The sequence below is a fragment of the Zalophus californianus genome, chromosome 15 (genome assembly GCF_009762305.2).
Source record: "Zalophus californianus isolate mZalCal1 chromosome 15, mZalCal1.pri.v2, whole genome shotgun sequence".
In the NCBI taxonomy this organism is placed as follows: Eukaryota; Metazoa; Chordata; class Mammalia; order Carnivora; family Otariidae; genus Zalophus; species Zalophus californianus.
In genome coordinates this window covers 53,226,917-53,247,375 of record NC_045609.1, presented here as the reverse complement: position 1 = coordinate 53,247,375, position 20,459 = coordinate 53,226,917, and the positions used below count along the sequence as shown (strand labels likewise).

General features: G+C 38.5%; 2 protein-coding genes across 15 annotated transcripts in view; both read left to right on the top strand.

Moving 5' to 3' along the window:
* The window catches only part of CPEB3 (cytoplasmic polyadenylation element binding protein 3), a 186,615-nt gene that overhangs the window by 13,289 nt on the left and 152,867 nt on the right, over window positions 1–20,459 (top strand). The window lies entirely within an intron of this gene.
* On the top strand, window positions 12,338–13,111 carry LOC113923656 (coiled-coil-helix-coiled-coil-helix domain-containing protein 2-like). The gene has a single exon (XM_035724309.1). The coding sequence runs from the start codon at window positions 12,350–12,352 to the stop codon at window positions 12,815–12,817; it is 468 nt and encodes a 155-aa protein (XP_035580202.1). The 5' UTR covers window positions 12,338–12,349; the 3' UTR covers window positions 12,818–13,111.

Genomic DNA, 20,459 nt, shown 5'->3' with positions numbered 1-20,459 from the left:
TTACTTACCAGTTTCCCAACTAAACCCTAAGCTCCAGAATGTGGCTACTGGCTTTCTTCTTTAGTTCCTTGAGTACGCTGTGCCACCTCCAGAGCCTGAAGGTAGACAGAAGCATGGTATTCTCTTTGTATAGAGCATACTTCCTTTGAACTTTATCCTTTTGTTCTTAAAGGCTCATCTTGCTTACTTTAGAAAACATTGTGTCCTCCTAATCCAGGTCTTGACATCATATGGTTTCATACATCTGGTACTTTTTCATAGCATTTTTATCACAACTTCTATGAAATTATTTATCATGATATTGGCTAAGGCCTCACTCACTGGAAATCAATGTTTATAAGAAATGGAGGGATTGTCTTCTTGCCCAAAGTTATTTCCCTAAAGCCTTATACAGGCTTTCAATGACTATTTGAGGAATTAATGCAAGTCACGCAGTGGAGCATTCCTCTAATCCCTGTAACAACTTGGGTGAGGGATGCCTGGGTGGCTCAGTCGGCTAAGCATCTGCCTTCGGCTCAGGTCATGATCCCAGGATCCTGGGATCGAGTCCCGCATCAGGCTCCTTGCTCAGCAGGGAGCCTGCCGCTCCCTCTACCTGCCGCTTCCCCTGCTTGTGCTCTCTCTCTCTCTCTGACAGATTAAAAAAAAAATCTTAAAAAAAAACAGCTTGGGTGAAGTTGGACACAGGAGACATTTTAGGTTTGAGGAGATGAAAGTGGGGACCAGAATTAGTGGCAGTGACAGAAGAGGATAGAGGAGTCTTATCACGGAAAGAGCCATATGAGTTGATAGAAGAGAAGGAAGAGTAAAAAATGGCTCGGGTTTAATCATCAGCTGCATAAAGATGCACAGTTGAAATGGCACTTGAGTCACGTTTCCAGTAGTATTTTTTAAAGTGTGTTCCTAAATATTTGAACATGAAGTCTGTTTAATTTTAATAAAAATGCTGTGTGCTCATAGTAAGATACTATATTACATAGTAAAACTTAGTGTTTTAGTGAAAATACTAATTAGCATGCCATATATGTATAAAATCATAATCCAATCCAGGATTACATATTGGTTTCATTGTCATGTCTCCTTGATATACTAAACTTTACTAGAGTATTTTAATTAAAATGCTATATACTCATGGTAAAATACTGTGCACCATGATAACCATTAAACAGTAAAACTGACTATATGAGAATACCTGAATATCCCTCTATAGTGGATACTGTGATGCTTCAATCCAGATCCTCTCTTCATAGCTAAAGTGCTTATCCCATAGCTGATGGAAATACTAGCTCCTGAAGGTGTGAATGTGAAGCTTTGTTTTGTTTTTACTGGGCATTGCTATAGGATGCAGGGAACTGCCTACTCTAGTTTATGCTCCCAGGAGCCCACAGTCAGCGACTGGCTAATTTAAGATGCAAAGATTAAGCTTCCTTGCCTCATTTGAGGCAAGTCTGAGGGCCATTTCAGCTCCAGAGCTCATCACAAGGTCAGCTGAGTACTCAGTTGTAACCACTTTGGGGGTCAGTGTATTTCTCTTGACTCTTCCTGCCTTCTTCATTTCATTCGTAGATGTATTTGCCAAATGTGTCCTATCTGCAATAAAACATTTGCATGCAAAACTTGGTCTCAATCTGCCTCCAAGGAACTCAACATATGACATGGTCTAATCTGCCTACACCCTAAAGGTTGCGGTCATCGGAACCTCTTTGTATGTGTGTATGTCTGGATAGTCCACCCCAACACACAACTTCTAAAAGAAAGTTGTAAGAAATATAAAAAAAAAGTGCCCAAAGTAAATGTACAACTTGATGAATTTTCAAAACTTGGCAGTATTTTTTTTTTTAAGATTTTATTTATTTATTTGAGCTAGAGAGGAGAGCGGGAGAGCGCACACACCAGCGAGGGGCAGGGGCAGAAGGAGAGGAAGAAGCAGACTCCCCACTGAGCAGGGAGCTGGACCCAGGGCTGGATCTTCAGGATCTGAGCTGAAGGCAGACGCTTACTGAGCCACCCTGGTGCCCCTCTGCAGTATTTTTATGAAAGAAACAACAAGGAAAGGATTTTGGATAGTGTGAGAACCATTTATATTTACAAATTCCTCATGGTGGAAATTTTGAGAGAGGGGTGTATTGCCAAGGGAAGTTGGAAGATTTTAAAAGAGTAGTTATCTTTTGGTTGACTGCAGTGCACTCTGAAATGAGAGGAACATTCTAAGTCTATAATACATTTAGGTAAAAAGGGGAAAATAATGAGTATGAGGAACCAGCAGAGAGACTGTGAATCATTTCACTAGGAAGAGAGAGAAAAAGATGATCTTCCAGAAAGTCAAATATCTATAAATCAAAAATGTCAAAATATTGCTAAAAATTTGAGTAACCAAGATTTTCCTATGAATCAAACTTAATACTATTTATAGCTCAACCTAAGCTCTTTATACTACTGTTTATTTTAAGATAAAATTTCAAGAATCCATCCATGATTTTGTTCATCAGTGATAAACATAGCTTTTCACTGAGGGTGTTCAGTTCACTTGCTGTCTCTACCACCACCACCCTCGTCTCTTCTGGCCTGGATGGTACAATAGCTGGCCTCCCAATCAACTCTGCTTCCACTCTTACCCTAACTACAGTATGTTCTCCACAGAGAACCACAGGTCTTTTTGAAGCTTAAAGCAGATCATGTCACTGTTTTGCTTAAGACTCTCCAGGGGATTCCCATCACACTTAGAAAAAAATCCAAAATCTTAACTTAGCCTAAAAGGCCCTACATGATCTGGCTCCTGCCTACCTTCCAGATCGCGTCTTGTACCACTTTCCTCATTGTTTACTTGCTCTTTAGCTACAGTAGATTATATGTTCCTCTAAAACGGGTCAGAAAACTAAGGCAGGGGCCAAATTTTGCCAGAGGCCTATTTTTATACTGCCAGAGGACTAAGAATGATTTTTACATTTCTAAAGGATTTTAAAACAACTACAACAACAAGAACAAAAACAGTTATATTCAGGAGAACTTATGTGACTTGCAAAGCCTATAATATTGACCGTGTGGCTCTTTTACAGAAAAAGTGTGCCAACCTCTGCTCTAAAGGCTTATTCCTCTGCTGTTAGGATCTGTTCATTAGCTGTTCCCTTTGCATCTTGCACCACCAGTCTTTGCATGGATGGGTCCTTTTAATTCACGAGCGAGCTTAATTCAGGTGTCATTGAGACCTTTAACAATCATCTAATCTAAATATCCTACCAGATTCTCTCAGTCATGTCACCCTTTTGTTCTTTTTAACATATATTTATCCGATATTTTCTTATTTATTTTTATTTTTCCAACAACCATTCCTCCCTTCCCCCATGTAGGAAGAATTTTTCTTCCTTGTTTACTACTGTTAAGTGTTTTTGATCTTGCATTTGGATGGAAGAGAGCAATAGTGAATGTTGGGAGTCTACTGCATAGTAGGTGCTCAATAAATGTGTGGAATGAACGAATTTGTAGATTATTTCTGTAAATGAAATTTAGGGTTTGTGCTTTCTTTTTTTGTCCCCTCTTTTGTAGGGAGGACCTACAGTGCAAACAGCAATGAAGAGCCACTTTGTAAAGGAGAGGCAGGGGCACCTGGCTGACTCTTGATCTTGGCGTCTTGAGTTTGAGCCCCACATTTGGTGTAGAGATTACTTAAATAAATAAATAAATAAATAAACTTTAAAAAATGAAAAGGAGAGGCAAAACAATGTCTTCCCCTTAAGAGAACAGATAAACTTCTCTTTTCCTCCTCTCTGCTCTCCCTGGGAGAGATCATTTCTAGAAGAGTGGGATGTTTCAAAGGGATGTCTCAAGAACTTCTCATTTAAAAAAGAAAAAAAAGAGGAAGGAAAACCTTTCTTCTTTTCATTTTTTCTTTTGAGAGAAGAGTTTTTCAGAATAATAAGACTAATTGAGGTCTCATTCTCTAAGAGACTCTCAGGCTTTTCGGTGAAGATGGGTTTAACACTAAAGAAGATGGTTTAACACTACGATGAGCCAGGCCTGCGCTCAAAAGAAAAACCAAGAATGCTCTGAACAGGGCTTGTTCTCAGTGATCAGGTATGGAGGAGAAAGATAAACAACCACAGGTCCTAGATTTTTCCGGAGTTTATTTAAGATTGTTAGACCACATGTTTTCACTTTTGTTTGGAAACTATATGGTCACTAAAGTAAGAAGCAGTGGGAGGCAGAAGCCTGATTATAAAGAAGAAAATGTGGGCACTGGTATAAGTCCTCTGGGTTGTGGCTGGGTATGGCAGGAGGTAAAGGGATAAGAGTTAGGCTTTAGAGGTTGAGTTTTGGAGTCAAAATAGACCTGAGCTTATTCATTCACAACTTACGTCACCTTGGGCAAATTATTAGCATTTCTAAGCCCTGGTTTCCTTATGTGAAAATGAGAAGAATGATAGCTTCTGTCTTTTTAGAATTATTATGAGGATTAACTGATAAGGCATTTAAAATGCCTAACTTGATGCCTATGTAGACTAAGTGATCAGTCAGTATGAATATCATCATCATCATCATTGTCATCACCAGATGATGAAGAAATTCTCTCAATCCACTGATTTTGAAGCTAATAATAAAATCTATATCCTGTGGCACTTTAAGAATGTGTCCCACTGTACTTTGCTTCCATAGTAGGGAACACAGGATATAGAAAGAGGTGGATAAGAAATGTCTGGATAGCAAGATCGTTTTTGCTACAAGAAGCATGGGCTTAACATAGGTCATTTGACTCCCAATATTAAGGAGAAAGGAGACAAGGAAATCTGTACTTGAGTGTAGACCTTCCAGATAAATACATCTGCCTGTCAGTATTAGTTTTGGATTTCATACATTGACCTTTATTGCTTTATAGTTTATTAAAAATGCTCTCATATACACTAATATAATTTTGATTTAGGTAGGGCAGCTGTTACTATAATCTCTATTTAATTCTAGAGGAAAGAAAGACTGAGAAATTGAGAAGATGGGTTTTAGAATCATATTGCAGGGTTTAAATCCTGGCTTCTCCACTTACCAACAGTGTAACCTAGGGTAAGTTACTTGGACTTGCAGAGCCTCAATATTTTCATCTCTGAAATGGGGATAATGAAGGTACATAACCTCTTAGGGTTGTGTGCAATTATTCATCATATAAACAAAGTACATGACAAAGCAAATAGTATGTACTTAATAAATATTTGTTTTGTTATTTCCTAGGGCCAGGCAGCTAACAAGTGGTAATGCTGGTATCTAAATTTAGATAATTGTATTTCATATCCAATGTCCTTTCCACACACCACCTCCCATAATATTAATAATGTTGATTCCCTGCCACTGTGATGATGTATGATCCATTAACATTAGAGCAGGTGGTCCAATTTGTTTTTCCAAAAGTGATAGGAGATCCATCTAAACTATCCCTCTTGGTACAGTTGGCACACATACCTGATTCTCAGTTTCCTCAATAAGAGAACAGCTATGACCTCAGGACAGAGCTGCACCAAAAAGCTCTGGATTTTGGTTCAGCTGTTTGTAGCAAAGTGCTGAAGATACTGGTCTGCCACATGAGAAGACAGAGATAGCCTGCATTAAACTGAGCCAATGGGAGACTTGTAGTGTAGTTGAAAAAGTATGTTACCTAGTGAGTTGGAAGACCTAAATTCTAATCTTAGATCCACTACTTAACTATATCTTGAAACATCTTTGAACCTGGGCTTCCACATCTTTATTTTTTATTTTTTTAGCTTTATTTAGTATAATTGACATCCACAAACTTTGAAGTGGGGAACCCAACAGTTATCTTTGGGACCGTTACCTGTTCATACAGTCCCTTTGTAGAAATTAGGAAAAGGTGCCTTTTTTCCCAAGTAGATGCAGCTCTGCATTAAGGTTTATGAGCTGGGTGAGCAGAACATGGACTAGATTTCATTCTCCACTAGCCTTGGAAGCTAGCCTTCTGGTGCATTGCACAATCTGCAGAAGTGAATGTAAGGGCTCTATGCTGTCTATTCACTGCGCAGGGCTGTTAAGATCAAGTGAGATAATAAAGGTGAAAGAGTTTGGTAAAGTCTAATCTCCTCTGTGAATGTAAGGCTCTGATATTACACAAACACCATTTGGTTTCAAATACTAGGACCCAAGGGCTACCTGGGTAGACATGCTGACCGTTAACCTTCCTTTTGTTGTGATGATCCCTCTGATTGTTAACCTGTACAGCATATATAAATTACTGGCTGTTAAAGCAGATTATGGCCAAGAAAGGTTCTCTCCATCACTTTCAGGCCTGGACCAGTCTTGCTCTTGAGATCCTTAAAGACTAAAATCAGTTCTTTTGATGATTCATTCTCTTGAAGACATGTTGTTTTTAGAACACCCTGGAGTGGGACTAGGTCTTGCCCATGAGTGGGATTTGGAATCCTTTGGTTAGAGCTTATCTCTGGTTTTCAGGCAAAGGTCATTGTATAAAAGCTTTGTATCAATGGGAGAAAGAAAAGTTGCTGAGCCACAATTTTCCCTCTTTTCATACCTTTGAAGCCCAAGCTGTGTCCTAGGCTGTATTGATCAAGTAGGACCAGAGGATCTGTTTGTATGAGTCACTAACAAAAAGACAGCTTTAGAATTAGACAAAGCTTAAATTAGGTCCTAGGATCTGGCATTTACTAGTTTTATAACTCGGACAGGTAAATCACCTTTCTAAGTTTCCATTTTTGTCATCTGGAATTAGGGACAGTAACAGTATTTATCTCATGGGTTTTTTACAAGTATTAAATGAACTAATATGTAGAAAGCACTTGGCATTTTATCTAGCACACAGTATGTGTTCCATAAATGTTAGCTCTTGTTAGTAAGCTCCCTGCAAAATACTCTACCAGACTTTGCTGGGTCTTCCCAAGAAGCTTAGAGAAAAGATAAATAGAAATGCAAAGCAGATAGATGCTATTGTTAGGAACTGGTGTTTGAAGGAGGCTCTGAAGAAAGGTGAGATTAGGATAAGTAGAAAGGACGAGGAGGGCATTCTATATGGGATCAGGAACATTGGCAAGCTTCAGACATTGAGTAGACCACCTTGCTTGGAGAAGTGGGAATAATACTATCTGGGAACGTAGGTTAGGATTAGAAGGGGAGAGCCCTAAATACTAGGGTAAGAGGTTGACTCTTGTTCTATAGATAATGATGAGTGACACGATGAACCTTGTGCATGGAAATGTCTAGCAGGTGGTTGGAAAGCTCTTAGGAAAGTGCTCGTAGCCATAGCTAAAACTTTGGGAATGAAGTTGAAACTGCAGAAGCTGGTGTACGATACCTCTCAGGCCAGCTCCCTGAGTAGTGCCTGTTGATTCCAATTTAGTGAGGGCGGCTTTCGAACAGCATTTAAAGTGCAATGGTGAAACTGTCAGGAGATTTGAAGACAAAACATTAACTGGGGAAGGTTTGCTTCTCTGAAGTCTTCTGAAAGAACATGTGGCCTCTCAGAATAATTTTTTAATGGAAATTTAAAATATAAAATGAAATTAGTATAGTGGGAGAAAAATGACCCATTTAAGCTTTAATTATATTTTCTGAAATTATTCTGCAATTTTTACGTTCTTCAGAGGGTTCTTATGACTGAGTTACCATGATGAGAGTAGGAAAATGGGTAAGATCTAGTAAAGGGAGGTATGCTGTATCAAATCAGCAAGTTTATTTATTTATTTTATTTGAGAGAGAGAGTACGAGCAGGGGCAGAGGAAGAGGGAGAAGCAGGCTCCCCGCTTAGCAGGGAGCCCCAACACAGGGCTCCATCCCAGGACCCTGGGATCATGACCTGAGCTGAAGGCAGACTTAGCCAACTGAGCCACCCAGACACCCCAAGGCACTTTTTTTTTAAGAGTACAAATTTAGGGGCACTTGTGTGGCTCAGATGGTTAGGTGTGTGCCTTTGGCTGAGGTCATGATCCCAGGGTCCTGGGATCGAGCCCCACATCAGGCTCCTGGCTCAGCAGGGAGCCTGCTTCTCCCTCTCCCTCTCCCTCTGCCTCTCCCCCGCTCATGCTCTCTCTCTCTATATCTCTGTGTCTCAAATGAATAAAAAAAAACTTTAAAAAAAAGAGTACAAATTTAGTTACCCTATAAGTTCACAAATTTTTATTTTAAAGATTTTATTTTTAAGTAATCTCTATATCTAACATGGGGCTTGAATTTACAACCCCGAGATCAAGAGTCACATGCTTTCCTGACTGAGCCAGCCAAGCACCCCAAGTTCACAAATTTTTGATGTGTAAAACTTTTTATATAAAAATATCTGGGCCACTCTGCATTATTTAGATCCAAGATGAATACAGATACATAAAATATATATGGATATTTTTAAATTGAGGTATAATTGACATAGAACATTGTATTAGTTTCAAGCATACAACATGATCAATATTTGTATATATTGCAAAATGATCACCACAATAAGTTATTATATATTACCATACATAGTTACAATTTTTTTTCTTATGGTGAAAACTTTTAATGTCTACTCTCTTAGCAACTTTCAAGTATGCAATACAGTATTGTTAACTGTAGTCACCATGTTGTACATTACAGCCCTAGGACTTATTTTATAACTGGAAATTTGTACCTTCATGAATATTTGGTTTTAAAATAAAATTAATTACTGGGGCGCCTGGGTGGCTCAGTTGGTTGAGCATCTGTCTTTGGCTCAGGTCACCATTCCACGGTCCTGGTATTGAGCCCTGCATCAGGCTCCTTGCTCAGCGGGAAACCTGCTTCCCCATCTCCCTCTGCCTGCAGTTCCTCCTTCTTGTGCTCTCTCTGTCAAATAAATAAAATCTTTAAAAAAATAAAAAATTTTAAAAAATACAATTAATTACAGTTGAAGTCCAGAAACATAGGAAACACAGATGAAGTGTGTTCATGTTTTTTTTCTAATGGAATACACACATATACACATTGACGTGTCTTTTGAAATGGAATCTCCAGTTAATAAACATAGGCTGTAAGTATACAAACTTACCTGTAGTAGTTCCTGATCACATGAAGGTATGATGAAGAATGACAAAAGTATTGAATATATCAGGATGCTGAAAGAGACTTAATTTTATTTGGCATATCAAAAGAATAGAGACTTCTTTACGTTAGGTTGTTATCAGAACAGTAACTATATTATTCCTCGTTATATACACTAATCATGCATTGTTTTCATATTAGAAGGTAAGTTCTGCAGTAACTATAAACTGCAACCTTTTATTTATTTATTTTTTAAAGATTTTTTAATTTGAGAGAAAGACAGCAGTGCTCCCAAGTGGGGGCGGGGCAAAGGGAGAGGGAGAAGCAGACTCCCTGCTGAGCTAGGAGCCCTATGCTGGACATGATCCCAGGACCCTCGGTTCATGATCTGAGCAGAGGGCAGCTGCTTAACCAACTGAGCCCCTCAGGCGCCCCTGCTGCAACCTTTTAAAAACAATTTGTTAATATGTATCTAAGGCCTTAAGGTTAGGCCTTTCCACCAAGTAACTTTTTCTTTAGAAATATGGCTTGAAGAAACATTGAGTTTGGAAAACAGTGAAAATTTGTAAACCAATTAAATGTCCTGTGATAGGAGAAAGAGTAGATTAATTCCACCAAGATATGGAATATCTTCATTAAACATTAAATATAGCGTTATTAAACATAATGTCTTTGAAATACTTTTAACGGCAAGAGAATTTCTCTTCACCTAACATTAAAGAAGTGCTCTCAGTCTCTATAATTTGAGGTAAAAACCTTGTTCTTTGATTTGGTCAACAAACTTTTATCCAGCAAACCTTTATCTCTTAAGTTTTATGCCCAGTGCCTGGGTTACAAAGATGAATACAGTCCTGATCCTGGAGCTTTTCTAGGAAAGATAGGTGTATAAACAGATAATTACACCAAAGAATGAAGAATATAGGGGCACCTGGGTGGCTCAATCAGTTAGGCGTCTGCCTTCAGCTCAGGACATGATGCTGGGGTCCTGGGATCGAGTCTCATGGATCAAGTCCCAAATCGGGCTCCTTGCTCAGTGGGGAGCCTGCTTCTCCCTCTACCTGTGCGTGTGTTCTCTCTCTCTGTGACAAATATATAAATAAAATCTTAAAAAAATAAAGTATGAAGAATATTGTAATAGAGGTGTGTTTGTATTACAGGGGGATGTAAAGGAGGGAATGGACAATTCTGCTTACGTGGCCAGGGAAAGCTTCAAAGAAGTGACATTTGAACTAGGTTCTATTGGGTGAGTAGAGTAGGTTATCAAGAGGTGGAAAGGTATTTCAGGCAGAAGTAATATGTGCAGAGGCATTATAGTAGAAGAGCATAGTCCATCCAGGGACTGTTGTAGTTAGGTATGGCTGGGAAGAAGAGTAGAAGAGTTAAATTTGTATTTTATCCTGTTGGCAGGGAAAAATTTATTTAAAAGTTTTAGGAAGGGGCATACCATAGTAAAACTGTATTTGAATGAATACTTGGGCTTTAGTGTGGAGGCCACATTTGAAAGGGTACTAGATGAGAGACATTAGGGTATTACCGCCATAGTCCAGGTGAACTCTAAAACTGGCTGCAAATGAAGAGGAGGGGATGTCAGGCCGAAATTTAGGAGGCTGGATTAAGTTTTAGTGCCCAATTGGACTTGTTCCTAAGTGATAGAGAAGGGAAAAGATAAAACCATGTCCAGGTTCCTATCTTGAGTGACTAGATGGATGGTAGTCCCATTAAGTAGGATAAAGATAAGTAGACTAGAAATAAAGGCAGAAGCACATGTGGGAGAAGTGCTGTAGGATCTTCAGAGAAGTTGTTAGTTAAACAGTGGTTTGGAGCTTAGCAAAAAGATTTGCTCTGGAAACCTAGATGGCAGTGAACTCAGTTTCCCAGTTCATGAATATAACCTTGTTCAGGGAGAGTGTAGAATTAGGAGAACCCTGGGGGAAGCTCTGTTTAGTAGCCCAGAGACCAAAGAAACTTTAGAAGAACCAGGAAAGCAGTGCCTTCAAAGAAAATAGAATAGTGTTGTGTTAGTTGGCTACTGCTGTTTAACAAATTACCCCAAGCTTAATGGCTTAAAACAACACTCATTTATGACTTAACAGTTTTAGGGATCAGAAGTCTGATGCAGCATGACTGGGTTCTCTGTTCAAATCGTCAAATCTGCTTTCAAGCTTAGTCTTGTTGGCAGAATTGCAGTTACAGGACTAAGGTTCCTGTTGTCTTTCTAGCTTGGAATCTTGGAGGGCCATCTTAGAATTCTGCTTACCATGTGTTCTATGAAGGATGAATGGCAAATAAAATAAAATAAGAATCGAGAAGTGTTAGTTGGTCATTGGTGACTTTAGTAAGATCAGAAGCAAGAGCACTTTTAGCAGGATGGTACGGGCAGAAACCACATGCAGTTAAGTTTGGGAGTCAACTGGAAATGAAAATAGAGCTAGGACCTAGAGGTTTCTTTCAAACTGCCTGTCTGGAATGGGAAGGAGAAGGCTGGGAATAATTAACTAATGAACTAGGTCTCAAGGAAACTAGAAGGAATGAGCTCTAGACTATAGATGGAGTGATTAATTATGGACCCTGTAGGGGAACTCAGCTTCCTTTGAGATAGAAGGGAAGGAAGTATGGGGATTACGGATAAGTTTGTAAGTGGGGGGGAACCTGCTGATAGGCAGCTGAGAAATTGAGGGCATTACTGTCTAATAGCCTCAGTTTTCTCTTACAGGTTAGAGAGAAGGTCAATAAAAAAAGCAGGTGAAGTTTTAGAATTGCTGCTTTGTGGCTAGGAGGCCTTTCATAAAATTGTTGAATGACTGAATGCTCTCAAAGCTAATGGAGAGGCAAGAAACACGAAGAACTCCAGGTGCTCTCCAGATTGCCCACCAAACCACATTTGACTCACCTGGTTCCCTTTTTGCTCCTTTTTCTCTTGTTGTGTTCTTAAACTTAGTCTGATCTAGAATTGTTTAATAGATCCTCGCTCAGAGGATGTGGATTTCCTATTTGTAAATTGCCTTAGGCTTTAACAATCTTAAAAGCTTCCTAGGTTACCTAGGGGATATCTAATTTACCATAGTTGACCACAATTATTTTTACCTCCTTAGGTTGCAAGGTATTTCAAGTCAAGAGACTTTGGCTTTTTTCATCTTTGCATGTAGTGCCCATAACACAGGCTTGGCATGTAAGGAGCCCCCCATTTATTTCTCTAGCTTCATGACCTAGACTTAGGGCTCCTCTTTTAACTTGGCCAGATTGTGCTATTTTTTCTCTTTATCTTACAGAAGATAGTCAGTCTTTACAAATATATATGTAAGTTTTAGAAATTTAATGGAGGATTTCTAGACCCTGAGCTGCTCTGCAAGTCACCATGCCGTGTGGAAGTCGGAGCCGCACCTCCCGCATGGCCCCTCCGGCCAGCCGGGCACCTCAGATGAGAGTGGCACCTAGACCAGCGCCAGCAGCTCAGCCTCCGGCAGCGGCTCCACCAGCTGCTGTTGGCTCACCTGCTGCTGTGCCCCGGCAGCCAGGGCTCATGGCCCAGATGGCAACCACTGCAGCTGGCGTGGCTGTGGGCTCTGCTGTCGGGCACACGATAGGTCATGCCATCACTGGGGGCTTCAGTGGAGGAGGCAATGCTGAGCCTTCAAGGCCTGACATCACTTACCAGGAGCCTCAGGAAACCCAGCCAGCATACCAAGAGCAGCAGCAGTTTGGCCCATGCCACTATGAGATGAAACAGTTTCTGGAGTGTGCCCAGAACCAGGGTGACCTGAAGCTTTGTGAAGGTTTCAGCGAGGTGCTGAAACAGTGCAGATTTGCAAATGGATTAGCCTAATCAAGAAGTTCAAATTGAAGATAAGGAAAATCATCTCTCATAACCAAGTTAATTTAGCATAAAAATATAATTGGTGGCGAATGGTGAATATATAAAGTGTAAAACCACCAGTTAAGCTTCTCCTTCATCATTAAATACAGCTTTCTTCAGAATTGGAATAAAAAAGGTTGTTCTTCCTGTATAGAAGTTCATTGAGATGGTTTGAATTTGGGATTGGGCAGATATTTGTGTGCCTCCTTAAATCACCTTTTGTGATGTTCTCATTTGTGAATTAGAATAAAGTGATTTTCTCCCCCCCAAAAAAAGAAATTTAATGGAAATATAACAAAAATGCAGAAAAGTGCATAAATTATAAGTGTCCAGTTTTCTGAAATTTCAAAGTAAATACACCTGTATAATATCATCTAGTTTAAGAAATAAAGTATATCACCAGCATCCCTGCAGTCCCCTTTTATAAGTCCCCTGCCAATCGTTATTTCTCTGCAGAGCTAACCACTATGGTGAATTCTAACCCGTAAATTAGTTTTATTAGAACTTTATATAAATCGAATCATATAATATGTCCTCTGCTCTGTTAGGCTTCACTCAGCATTGTATTCATGCAGTTCATCTATGTTGTTCTATGGAGTAAGAATCTCTTCATTATCTTTGCCTTAATGATATTCCATTATATGAATCTACCACAAATTTACTTATCCATTTGATTGTGGATGGATATTTGGATTGTTTCCAGGTGTAGGCTATTTCTGATTAATGCTGCTTTGAATATGTCTTTTGATGAACATGTTTGCATTTTGGATACGTACATATCTAGAGGCAGAATTGCTGGGTCATAAGGTGTATGAATGTTGGTTTTTAAAAATTTATTTGAGAGAGAGAGAGTGCAAGTGCACGTACGTGTGTGCCTGCACATGCAGGAACAGGGAGGGGCAGAGAGAGAGGGAGAAAGTATAAGCAAGAGCACGCTATGGGGCTTGATCCCACCACCCCAAGATCACAACCTGAGACAGACCTGAGCCCAGACTGAATCGGATGCTCAACTGACTGCACCACCCAAGCGACCCTGAATGTTTGCTTTAATAGATCCTGCTAAATAGTTTTGTAATGTGGTTGTGTAGTTATATTATTCTTCCACCAGCAGTGTTTGAGAATGAGTTGCTCCCACATCTTTGCTAATATATGGTATTATCTGCCTTTTCCAATTTAGCATTTTTGGTTTTATTTTGTATTTCTTTGATGATTAGTGAGGTCATCATAGGCTTTTTTTCCCCATATGTTTTTGAGCTTTGAATATCTTTGGTTGAAGTCACTTGTCTTTTTCTTTGGGATGTTTACTATTAATTTATGAGGATCCTTTATATATTCTGATTACAAGTCTTTTGTTGAAAAATGTACGTACTGATATATTTCTCTCATTCTATGAGTTTTCACTCTTAATTCTGCCCTTTGGTAAACAGATGTTCTTAATTTGTTTAGTTTATTAAATTTTTTCTTTATGGTTAATGGTTTTGTGACCTGTTAAAAATTTGTTGCCTATGTCAATGTCATGAAAATATTCTCCTATGTTCTTTTAAAGGCTTTATTGTTTACCTTTTACATTTAGACCTACAATCCATCTGGAATTGATTTTTGTGTATTGTATGGCAAGGGTGAAAATCTCTTTTTTGCCATGTGGATATTCAGTTGACTTCAGTATCCTTTATGGAAAAAAAAATCCTTTCACTATTATAGTGTTACTATTTTCATAAATCTGGTGACCATGCATATTTGGATCTGTTTATGGACTTTTTATTTTTTCCCTGTGTCTATTTGCTTATCCTTGTGCCAATAATCACAGCCTAATTACTATAGCTTTATAATAGGTCTTCATATCTAGTAGTGTAAGTCCTCTAGGTTTATTATTTTTTACCATCTAGATTGCCTAGGCATTCTTGGCCCTTTGCATATAAAGGTAACTTTAATCCAACAAGTATTTACTGAATACCTACTTCTTATGTGCTAGGCACAGTGATAGATGTTGGGAATATAGCTATCAGTATGATAGGCCTGGTCCTCTCCTTAGTTGGGAAAGCCACTCACATAGAGTGAGGTAAGAAAAGAGCCTACGATAGAGTCCTGAGGAATTCAATATTTAAAGTCAGTTAGCAAAGAAGACTGAAAGCTAAGGAGAGAGAGCACCAGCATGCCAGAGGGCACATAACTCCAAATGTGAAAAAAACAAAAACAAAACAAGAAAGGACAGCACAAAGGAAGCAAAGGGAAAAGTCTATCTAAAGGTGTGGTCAGCTATGTCAGTGTTGCTGCAAGATCAAGCAAGATAAAGACTGACTAAACATCCACTGGATTTAGCTCTAGGTGCTATTGTGAACTTAAGCAGTTTCGGGGGTGGGGGTGTCTTTATTAGACTGTAAAGTCTTAGATGAGAACAAAGTTCCCTGTTCAATTAGTGCTGAGTGTCTGTTATTTCATGATGATAATCAAATGATCTACATATAGTGCTCCCCACCAAAAACGGCTTTCTGTTTTATACCACTCCCTTTCATATCCATTCATGCAGCTGATGAAAAAGTAATTGCTCTTCTAAATGGAGAATAATTTTATACTTATTCAAACCTTGGCTGTTTCAGATAATCAAAAACTGTATTTCATCTATCCATCCGTCCATTCATTTATTCATTCATTCATTCAGCAAACATCAATGGAGCAACTACCAATTACCCAGGAGTCATAAACATTGTGCTAGAGATATAATTAGGGAAGGAATGGAAGAAAGCCTAGAGAGATGTATTTGACCCATGTATGTCCCAATGAGTTAACTCTGCAGTCTCTTTTTTTACAGCTTTCCATGACTATTCGAAGGGATATATGGTTAAGCTCTGTGACCTGAAGACAAAATTTTAGAAAGTTCTTCCTTTCTGGTTAAATAAAAGACAGGATTTCAGTAGAGGTCTTTATCCTTGTTGGGGGTCATCCTGTAATTTATTTTTTGCTTGACATTTATTTACACGTTGGTATTTATGTTTGAGTCATTTTCTTGTTCTTTTTTACTTTTTTAAAAGATTTTGAGAGATAGAGAGCACGAAGTGGGGGAGGAACAGAAGGAGAAGCAGACTCCCCATTGAGCCGGGAGCCCAACTCTGGGCTTGATCCCAGAGCCCTGGGAACATGACCTGAGCCGAAGGAGCGCGCTTAACTGACTGAGCCACCCAGGTGCCCTGAGTCGTTTTCTTTTTAGATTTGAATGCTCATTTTAGGAAAGGAAGAGCAGAAATTACTTCATTTTCAAATACAATAAAATTACATTAAGTATGGGCAGTGCTGATTACTGATTGCCATTTATCATGGGTCGGGGCCAAAGTTTATTTTTCTTTATTGTATGAATTATTATTAGACCTGCACTTGGGGTCAGGTGGATAAACAAATGCCCAAGTAAACTGCTTTCAAGCACACCTGAATAACTTAAGAATTTCTACCAATAAAATCTTGACATATTAATTATAAATAATTTTATTTATTTATTTTTAAATATTTATTTATTTGAGGGAGAGAGAGCAGGAGCAGGGGGAACAGCAGCAGAGGGTGAGGGAGAAGCAGACTCCCCGCCAAGCAGGGAGCCCAACACGGGACTTGATCCCAGGACCCCGGGATCATGATCTGAGCCGAAGGCAGACGTTTAATCAACTGAGGCACCCAGGCACCCTAATTATAAATACTTTTAAAAATCTATTTTTTAAAAACAAGTCTTTGTAAGGATTTTATGAGGGAACTTTTTTTTTTAAGAGGGAACTTTTTTTTTTAACCTAATTGATGTATTTGAAAATATGGAAGTTTGGTAGGTTAGGGAAATCTTCAGAAATAAGATTAACCTTGAGTGATCCTGACAGACTCTGGAATGCAAATGGTAAGTACAGCACATTGGCAGAAGTGAAGCTTTCTTTAGGAGAGCAGAGGAAGAGAAAAAATGGAGAATATAAAATAAGTTCACAGTAGGAATAAGAAGGCCATTTAGTTCTTTTAAAAAGAGCGTTTCATAGGTTGATTCACAATAGTTTTTTTTCCTCTTAAATTGTTTTGGTTTTTTCCTTAGAAACAACTAGAAACAAAGACCACTAACACTGCAAATTGGTAGTCTCTGGTAATACTTTAATTCTAATTGGCAAAGAAAGGAAATAGAATTAAGACGGTTTTAAATGATTCTTAACATTTTTTGGTTCCCAGTTCAATCAGCATAGTCATCAACCGACATTTACTCTGAACGCCTTGGGTGAATGGCATTGAACCAAATCCCACAAGCAATAATATCTTCGGGCGCCTGGGTGGCTCAGTTGGTTGGGCGACTGCCTTCTGCTCGGGTAGTGATCCCGGGGTCCTAGGATCGAGTCCCTCATTGGGCTTCCCTTGCTCTGTGGGGAGCCTGCTTCTCCCTCTCCCTCTGCCTGCCACTCCCCCTGTTTATGCTGTCTCTCTGTCAAATAAATAAATAAAATCTTACAAAAAAAAAAGAATATCTTCTGCCTACGTGAGCAAACTGGTAGTTGAACTATTGCTCTCAGAAGCTATGGATAATAACGGTTGATGCTAATATGCTGTGAGATTCCAGCCTTGGAGTCATGAGGTTAACAAAGGAAAAATACACAACAAAAAAAATTTTTTTTGAAAAATAGAAACCGTATTTACTTTTTATGTTAAAGAAAGAAGTTCACTGTCCTATGCAATGAAACACTAAATGCCAAATTATTTTTTAATATTTCACCAAATATTATTTTAGCTTAAAAGAGTTGAATTTTATTTGATTGATCATTGTATGAATAATGCAAAGTAAACTTTCATTTTGACAAGTAAAATACGGAGATGAGTTGATTCAGAGCATATCAAGTAGAATCTTAAGTGATTTATGCCTTCCTTGAAAACTCAAATACAAAGAAATCTTGGTGGATAAGATGTCAGAAATTTGTGACTGAAACCTATTTTTTACCTTATCTCCATGGTTAATATCACATTTAATATTGTGGTATTTTTCATTCTATAGTACTAAAAATGTTTCTCTAAAGGATGATCAGATTTTAAGTATTTATCTTTTCCTTGTAGTCCTCCCTCCTTTTTTAATCCCTCCCTACCCAATCTCTTTTTGCTCCGGTAGGGTTCCGATTGCTGGCTACCCAGTCATTACCATTCTAATACTATTTAAGGTAGCTCTGCTGGGTTTATTCATTTTGAGTCCTTCAATCCAGTTTCTCTTTGAACCTGGATTCCTAAATCAAGTTGACAAACCAGTTTATTTTTCTCCCTTTTCATTTCAACAATTCGTGATTCAGATTGGTAGGAAAATATAATGTAATCCAGGCACAACCTCTTCCCCTTGGAATCAGTATTTGCGAGGCTTCCTCCTTTCCTTGGCTGAACGTGCTTAAGTCAGGCAGAGTACCTAGTGAAGGACTTCAGCCCCCACAGTTCCCTGTGTGCGCATGCCCTCTCTTCTTACAGTTGTCAAAGTGCTTTTGCCAGAGCGGTCACATAATCAACCTGAAAGAAGAAAATAAATACTGTACACTTTTTAATTTTATCGATCCTTAAAAACTGGACACTCAAAGGTAACTGCTACTAAGAATTTGTTACTTGAGATTGGGTGATTGCATGTAAAGGAAGATCTATTGTGTGTGTGGTGGGGGAGGGGAAGGAGGTATCTATTTCTCGGACTTTGCTGTAAATAAGAAAAAAGAAAAAAGAAAAAAAGAAACACACCCAAACAAACTATAGAAGCAGTTACCGAGAGACATTGCATTTTAACTTCGTAAATATTATTTTAATCTATTGCTTTCCTTTTGTTTAAAAGGGTCTTATTTATTAAAGATGGGTCTTGACCTTGACAGAGTGAATTTATGCAGAAAGTGAAATTTATCTCTTTAAGGAGTGTTGAGAAGAGAAATGGGTGTTCCTGGTTTGATAAAATTTTTTAAATTCAGTAAATATATTAATTATAGCCTTCATAAAAGATTGAGTCCAGCTTACTTTTTAGCTGTTTTGCTATAGTATAGCATTAATTTTTCCATCAAGAGCATGTAGTCTAAACTGAAGGCATTAACAAAAAGCATCGATACAAGCATCTGGAAAGCTAAGTGTTATTAAAATTATAATCAAATGCATATTTCAGCCATGATGATATGGCTATTGTAAAGATAATTCTAGCCCACTGAAGCAACTCAGATCCCAGATTATAATGGTTTACTGCAGCACTGCTTAAACCAAGTATGAAAATGTCTCTTTCTATGACTATTTCCTTTGGCAGCGATAGAACTTTGTGCTGTTGTGAATCCAAGCTTTGCTTGCCTCTTTGTGTCATTTTACAATACTGATCAAAGCCATTGTTTTAGACCAAGGGAACTGAGGAACATAAAATCAATCTTATGTAGGTTTTATTGGTAGTAGCTGGCAATTTGTGAGGTATATTGGGCTGGGTTTTGGGAGGGGGTTAGAGGGGAGGGAAGAGAAGAGAGTGAGGTGGCTATGAAGCATTTCCTTGAGCCCACTATTTTGTGTATGAAACTTTAAAATGAAAGATTAACCATTTTAAAGATAGTCTTTAATAAAATAGTACTACTTTAATCCCATTTCTTGATCTGACATATTTTGCCTAGTAGTTAAGAGTGATGGCATCTCCATTTTCCAATACATTTATTTTATGACAGTTATCATGAGGTTGTCCAAAGGCAGAGCTTCTGTGTGATTCTGAATGTCCTTTCACAAGTGTTCTGGGAAAGATGCTTCTCCAAGTATCTGAGTTAATTAAGTAACTGCATTAAATATATTAATAACTTTGTTGCGATCATACTGAATCATCATCTAAAAATAATTATATGTTTGGTCATATCCTCTAACATCTCAAAATATTTGTTTTTAGGGTCTCAGCGCTGTAATATTCATATATTTAAAACAATTAACCTGTTCTAAAGGACAAACTAACTCAGTGATAACTATGTGTATGGAAATCTGATTTTGAATGATTACTGTTTTTATCCTTGAATGAGAAAACAGGCTGTATGGCAGAGGTGAATATAGCCCTTCTATGAGAGATGGAAAATACCATACGCTCCTTATATGGCTAAATGAAGCAGTGATGGCAGTGCACTATAATTACAGTGTATGAGAATTTGGGACTTTGTACTATGCTATTTTTAACACTTTTGCTAGCATATGGTAATTCAGGGTCTTCAAACCATAATCTTTCACAGTTAATACCAGTGATAAGAGAATGGATTCTAAATTTGCCAAAGTCTTGTGACCAAGGCAGCATCAGGAGGATTCAAAAATGAAAATCTGGCAACCCCAAAAGTATCTTGACTTTCTACTTAAATCTCAGGGGGATTTTTTTTAAAGCTCCGCCCCCACCCCATCTCAGAGTCAGTCTGTCTCTGTCTTTCGCTCTCTCTGACCTCAAATCCAACCAGAACATTTCTCCACGCTGCAGAGAAATTTTCAGGCTCCTGTTGAGACCTGAACCGCTGAGAAGCTAAGAAATTTCTTGTATGGCAGAACTGGAGACAAGAAGATTGGAGAATAAGCAGAAAAACCCTAATCCTCAGAGTGTAACAAGAAGCAAGAGCTTACAAATGTTTCAATAGATTTTTACCTCTTTAAAAACGGT

Bases quoted from the DNA above. Each gene is read 5' to 3' on its own strand.
- LOC113923656 (XM_035724309.1), top strand. From the start codon at position 12,350: ATGCCGTGTGGAAGTCGGAGCCGCACCTCCCGCATGGCCCCTCCGGCC.